This window comes from Pezoporus wallicus, unplaced genomic scaffold, assembly GCF_028554395.1.
Source record: "Pezoporus wallicus isolate ANWC-B61680 ecotype Strahan unplaced genomic scaffold, APGP_CSIRO_Pwel_v1 contig_14289, whole genome shotgun sequence".
In the NCBI taxonomy this organism is placed as follows: Eukaryota; Metazoa; Chordata; class Aves; order Psittaciformes; family Psittacidae; genus Pezoporus; species Pezoporus wallicus.
In genome coordinates, this window is record NW_026641858.1 from 1,479 (window position 1) to 7,984 (window position 6,506).

At 53.4% G+C, this 6,506-nt stretch overlaps 1 protein-coding gene across 2 annotated transcripts; it reads right to left on the reverse strand.

The window, feature by feature from the left end:
* Window positions 1-221: 221 nt before the first annotated feature.
* Window positions 222-6,505, reverse strand: CHTOP (chromatin target of PRMT1). Of its 2 annotated transcripts, none has more exons than XM_057425620.1 (5): window positions 6,441-6,505; window positions 4,812-4,965; window positions 1,825-2,008; window positions 1,567-1,704; window positions 222-802 (listed from the first exon to the last, which is right to left on the reverse strand). In XM_057425620.1, exons 1-5 carry the CDS (start codon window positions 6,503-6,505, stop codon window positions 600-602), a joined length of 744 nt encoding a protein of 247 aa, XP_057281603.1. In that variant the 3' UTR covers window positions 222-599. The 2 variants fall into 2 exon arrangements, with proteins under 2 accessions (XP_057281603.1, XP_057281602.1); XM_057425619.1 differs by having other exon boundaries at window positions 1,825-2,011.
* Window position 6,506: the final 1 nt, after the last annotated feature.

Below are 6,506 nucleotides of genomic sequence, written 5' to 3' on the forward strand. Positions count from 1 at the left end.
CGGAAACCACCGGCTCCAACACAACGGAAAGAAGCCAAACTTTAATCTAAAAACCATCGGAAAACCCAACTAAAGGAAGTCTGCAACCTGGGCAGTGCCCTGCCCGCAACGCTGGCTACCGACAACGAGAGGAAACAGTGGTGGTGAGGCAAAGCCTGGCGTGGGGAGCGCCACAAGGAAACCTGCCCCGAGGGTTTGTCCTCCTGGGAAGAGGTTTTTGCTGCTTCAAGATGGGTTCAAATTGAGCCCTGGGTGTAAGCTCGGCCCTGCGGTGGCGTTTGGGGATGGGGGTGATCCCAAAATGCCACCACGGAGCTTAAAAAGAGGCACGGAACCGCAGGATCGTGTCACCAGCACCAATGTCAGCGGGTTCACGTTCGTGTTGGGGGTGGGGGGGAAGAGGAGAAATAAAGATATAAAAACAATCCCAAAGGAAGAGGTTTTCATACAACAGAGAGTATCAAAAGGTGAAAGGAAGACACTAAAGCCCGGGCTGCTCCCTACGCCGGCGGCTCCTCCCGGCAGGACTCAGGCTTTTCCCATGTTTAGCTTTACGGGCACCACACACCAACTTCCACAAGGTCTCTGGGAAAGGCCCTTCAGTCGTTGGACTCGGGGTCTGTCTGAGCCATGTAAGCATCCAGCTCGGCGTCCAGGTGTCCTTTCGTCTTAGACATGTAGGCATCCAACTGGTTATCCAGCTGCTCCTTGGTCAGCGCCGGCCGCGCCGATCCTCTGCCTCGGCCCCGGCCTCTGCCGCGGCCTCCGAAGCCGCCCCGGCCCCGTCCGGCCATGCCACGACCTTGGGGGGGGAACCAAGAGGATGGTTACAGCCAGCATGGGCTTTGGGAATGCAGGTGCCTGAACACCCACCCCCCCACTGAGATTCCCAAGATTCCACACGCCTCTGGGTCAGGCTGAAACTTTGGTGGCCAAGGAGCAGCAGCATCACCCCTTAGAAGCCCATTTTGCCATGGAATCCGGAGTTTTTCAGCCTAACTCAAATGTGTCAGGCTGAAGTTGTGGAGGGATCAGCAGCTTCCTGGGTAACTGCTCCCACAAACACGGAGCCAATCCCACAGGATCATGAGAGCACATCTGGCTGAAACACGAACCACCACCCAGCACAGCTGTCTCGTTTCCTCCTGCTTCCCCCATCCCTGTGGTGAAGAGGGTTCACTTCCCCAAACTGATTCAGTTCCAGAGGCTGAATTTGAGTTTATTTTGCAGGGTTCAGACTTTCTCCTCTGCTCATTTCCCCCTGACTGATGGGTTTAAGAGCCTCGTGGTCTGCACAGGCCCTGCATCACGTCCTCCAGCGCGAGGAGACAGAGCAGTCTTCCTCAACAGGAGTACCTGCTGCCTCCCCACTGTTCCAAGCCATGGGTACAACTTCAGCAGCCATGCCCAGAGCCCTTTGTGGACACAGTCAGGGAGCCCCAATGGGTGTTTTGGGAATTAAATCCCTCATTTAGCACTATGCCATGCATGGATTCAGAGGGGTTGGGGGCTGCACCACAGGAGACGGAATTACAGCTGTGTGTTATTACCCTTGTGAGCACCAACCTCTGCCTCCGAGTCCCCCGCGGCCCATCGCGCCTCGGCCCAGACCTCCTCTTCCAGGGCCACCACGGCCTCGAAGGCCACCTCTCCTCAGGCCCATCCTGGGGGATATCCCTCGTCCTCCACGCAGCAGGCTCTGACCTTTGAGAGAGAATTCCAATGGGAAAGCGATCAGTTTTCCGACAGAATCAGAGTCACGCTGTCCACAACATCCCTGGTGACAGCCCAGCAGCTCCAGTGCCACACGGATTGGGATCTGACCTCGGAGCGGGATCCCTCCTCGCAGCAGAGCTCTGGCTCCCCGGCCTCCACGCATGGCTCCCCGTGGCAAACCCCTCTGCCCCATGGACAATCCTCTTCCCCCCATGGCTCCGCGAGCGAGGGGCCCCGCTGGTCGGCCTAACCGGGCCTGGATGTTGCTTTTCCCGAGGCGTTGCTTCAAGCTCTTCTGGAATAAAAGATGTGTAAGAAAGGGGAGAAAAAGTCATGCAGCAATCGTGGACTTGCCCCACAACCAGCACAGTTGTCACCCATCAACACAACAGGGGTGATGCCCTGGTGTATCTCGCTGTAAGGAAACCAGAGGGCTACCAGCTCTCTGCAATGGATGATCAAGCTTCAAAGGCAGTCAAATCTGGTCTGGGAGGGAGAACTGGTGCAGGGCAGAGAGCAAAGCCCTGTGTCTGTCCAGAGACAAGGAAGCACTTTGCTCTCTGCTTTCAGCAGTGCTGCTCAGGCCAAAGCCAAGCAGATCCTTCATCCTAAAGGCAGCCCAATGATCCCTTCTGCTGGGATAGTCCAAGCTGATCCCTGCTGCACAAACCCAGCCTCCCTCCACGGAGCGAGTGACATCTGTGAGCCACACACCATGGATATCATTCCCTAACCCCATCCTGTTTCCATACAAAGCTAGGAAAAGCATCCACTTTTCTGTTTATACAAGCAGCAAACTGTACTGAAGAGATTTACCCTCACCAGAGCAGCTGCAGAACAGTCATCACTGTGTGTTTGGCTTTTGAAGTGGGTTCTTCACCAGAATCCATTCCCTGGAGCTCCTGCTCCCAAATGCTCACACAGAAGGGCTGCAGACACGGCTCAACTTCTCACCAAGGTGGGCTTTACATCCCAGCTTAAGACAGTTTACATCCCAGTTTAGTCATAATCCCAACAGCCTAAACCAGGAGCCTCTCTCCTGTGCCCAGCCTCACCAGCAGGAAGGAAAGAGAAAGCATGTGTACGATCCACATCCAACTACTCCTTGATGTCACTTACCACCCGAGTTTAAAGTTAAGCTGCTGGACCTGGGGCTGAAACAGGCCCGAGAGGCTCAGCCCTTCTGCTCTGCCCCAGAGCACCTTGGTCTGCTCCAGCTACTAAGCAAAGGCACGTCCAGAACCAGTCAGTACAAATGGGTTTGCATTAAAGACAGAACACGGGAGGTTTATTTAAGCACTCGTGCACTCAGCTGCAAACCACAGACCCAGGAATCGCACACCAAGTGCTCCACAGGAGCTCAGAATGGTCCCTTCGGAGAGCACTCACATCCCAGAGGATCAGAAATGCTCCTGGTGATAGCCTGCACTTGGGAAAATCCCATCACCACATCAACTTCCAGAGCCCAGAGAACACAACAGAATCCAGGCTCCGAAATACCCCCACGGCCCCCCTTTTATGTGCAGAAATCCATGGAAGTACATTTGCGCTGAACACAGAAATCACAGGGGTTTAGGAGCTAAGCCAAAAGATCAGTTCTTCCCTGCTCCTTTGCAGCACTTCAGCACTAAGTTCACCCTTTAAATCCAGTTTCACTTATCACTTGTGAAATTCTTAGCTTTCCAAACATCCTGAAGCCGTTTCCAGAGCTGCTGTTTCCAGGCTCTGTGAGGCCGCCTGCCACCACAGCCTGCTCTTAACAACAGGAGCCTCAAGAGATCTTAAACAGGAGCTGCATTCCTCTTTATCAGAGTGAGCCCTCAACGGGGCAGGCTGAAGAATTCCAGCTATGTGGGGAGGCAGCTCAGCTGAGACATTTCCAAGGAGACACTCCCAAGGCTTCCTCCTCATGTGGGAGAGAATGTACAGAATTACATGGAACTAATGGTGCAGTTGAATCATGCGATGCTGCTGCCTGAGCTCGCGGCAGAGCTGAGGCCCTACCCCACAGGCTTCCATTTCATAGGATCCCAGACTGGTCTGGGTTGAAGGGAGCTTAAAGCTCTTCCAGTCCCATCCAACCTGGCCTTGAACACTGCCAGGGATGGGGCAGCCACAGCTTCTCTGGGCACCCTGTGCCAGCGCCTCAGCACCCTCCCAGGGAAGAGCTTCTGCCTAAGAGCTCATCTCAGCCTCCCCTCTGGCAGGTTCAAGCCATTCCCCTTGGCCTGGCCCTACAGGCCCTTGTCCAAAGCCCCTCTCCACGTTTCCTGCAGCCCCTTTAGGCACTGGAGCTGCTCTAAGGTCTCCCCTTAGGGAGCCTTCTCCTCTCCAGGCTGATCCAGCCCAGCTCCTTCACTCTGGCTCCAGAGCAGGGATGCTCCATCCCTCGCAGCACCTCTAACACCCCACATCCTTCAATGCTGCGCCCTACACATCCTCTTTAAGCTTCTCTTACCAGCCACCCCTCCTGCCGCTTCTTTCAGTCCAGAGTTAGGGAGAAACACACTCATTTCAGCAGGGAAATTAAGATCTAACAATTGTGCTCGGGTCTTCTGCTCTACTGCCAGAAAGCAACTGGAGGAACGTAATCTGTAAGACTCGGCACCGAAAGCTGAAATGATAAATACTCTTTATCTAAGGAGAATTCAACCCCGTGCCTTAAATCCAGGCCTGCATTCTAGCGTTCAGCCCCACATCAGTTTGTTCCTCTGTTCCTCGCAGCCAGCTGCTATGAAGGGAGTGCACCAGGAGAGGATGGAGCTGGGGATGGGAGCAACCAGCCTCAACTGGCCAGTAAGTACTGGGAACAACCCACAGCAGTTGGAACTGCAGCTAGAGTGTGAGGCGAAGCGCTCGCAGATCCAGAAACCCAGACTGAGAACCACTGCTCTGGAAAAACAGAGAGGAGACATCAACAACCAGCACAAAACACCCCCAACGTGAACCACTGAGTCACAAAAGCATTACTTATCTAAAGGGAAAGGCGGCATCTCCTGCAAGGCCCTTCCAGGTCTCTCAGTTTGAGCATCCAAGGCCATTTTCCCCCATCCACGTGCTGCTGGCAGGCATCAGAACCCGTGGCCGTCTCTCACCTGTTTGAGCTTCAAAGCCGCCTGGACAGAAGGTCTGTTCTCCATCTGCTGGGCCAGTCTTCTGTTTCTGGCACTGGCTAGCTGCTGCTGCTGCTGCATGGTAGCCCGAATATTCACTGGCATCGGCTGTTTGTTCTTCAGCATGTTAGTAAAGCTTCAAGGTCGAATAAAACGGGTGTTTAAAGAAAGCTTTTATTACATACATTTATTGGCATTTCATGGCTCTCAAGACTGGATCTCCAGATCCCATGAACCTTACGTAAAGAGTGGTACTTAGGTCACGGCATATGGGATTAGGTATTCCTCGTTTTCCACAAATGTGCAAGAACTGGAAACTCAGAAATGATGCTGCGTATTAATCGAGAAGTGAGAAAGCTTTAGGTTACTGAGGTTAGAAATGGCAGAAGGAATGACAACAAGCAAGAAGCAGAGATGGCCGTGACAGATGGGAGAGGACATCACAGGAACACAAAAGCAAAGGGAAATCTGACTGCAAAAGCCAAATTCACCCCCCCAAGAGGGTTAAAAACTCAAGGCCAAAAGGCACCTTAACAAAAGACATCCCCCTAAGGACAGTCTGGTGGCCTCTGGTGCCCCATAGGAGCAATGCCACCACCCAAGCGTGGCTGCTCAGAGAAACACTTCACTTGGCAGTTTCTTTGGGGCACAAAGGATCTTCTCTTTAGGAGGATCCAGGAGCAGCAAGATGGCAAGCCTCCTTAGGAGCAGCCCATCCGCATCCTGCTGGGTGCTGGGGCTGGGAAACAACACTTAGAGATGGGGAATATGGCCTGACCAAACCAAAACGGGCTAACAAGGCCTCCCCTGCCCTGCCCCTCATCTTGCCTAGGATAACTCTGAGCACCAGTTTGGCCTCTCCATCCATCTCCCTGCAGCACTTGCTAGAGCAGGGGCAACACAAACACGGCTCTATTTCCCCCTGGCTCCATGCTACCAACAAAAGATAATCCAAGAGTGGTTAGGAGGAAAGTGAAACAGAACTGCATTGCTGTTAGTGACCACTGTCGAACTGCACGAGCTCAACGGCATGGAAAACCAGAGGAATACTCAACAGAAGAAATAAAGGAATCGAGGCAAGAGAAAGAAAAAGAGATGGAGATGAAGCAAAGCATTTGCCTCTTACAAGGCCCAGAACGTTGTTAAAGGGCCTTTGGGCTTGTTCAGCGGCCCGCTGCCTGCCTCTTACAGGCCAGACCACATGCACGTGTGTCTGCCTTGGACAAAGCAGCAAGCCTCCTGCAGCTTGGGTAACATGCTACCGTGCTGCAGCGTCGCCTCTATCAATGTAAAACACACGTGGAAGAGAAAAGGGAGGGTGTGAGCTTTTCTCTCTCTCTTGGGTTATAACACATCCCACCACATTTACGTGTCGCAAGGGTTTCCTATTAAACCGCGACGGATCAAACCGCTCCGAAAACGCTCGCCCTTTAAACCTTGCGTGCCACCTTTGGCGTGGTTTAAGGCAGAGGTGCACAGCCATCGGCTTGCTTTAGTGAGCTTAAAAGAGGGCCGAAACCAGGCTGGGTGGGTTTGGTTTTTTTTTTTGTGGGCAGTGATAACTAAGGACAACGATTTCTTATGAGCTGAAGCTGCTGTTGGCTTCCTCACCGCTCGTTCAGAGACATCTTGGTGGTGCTCTTGAGCACGACCTTCGGCGCTGACTGTGCAGCCATC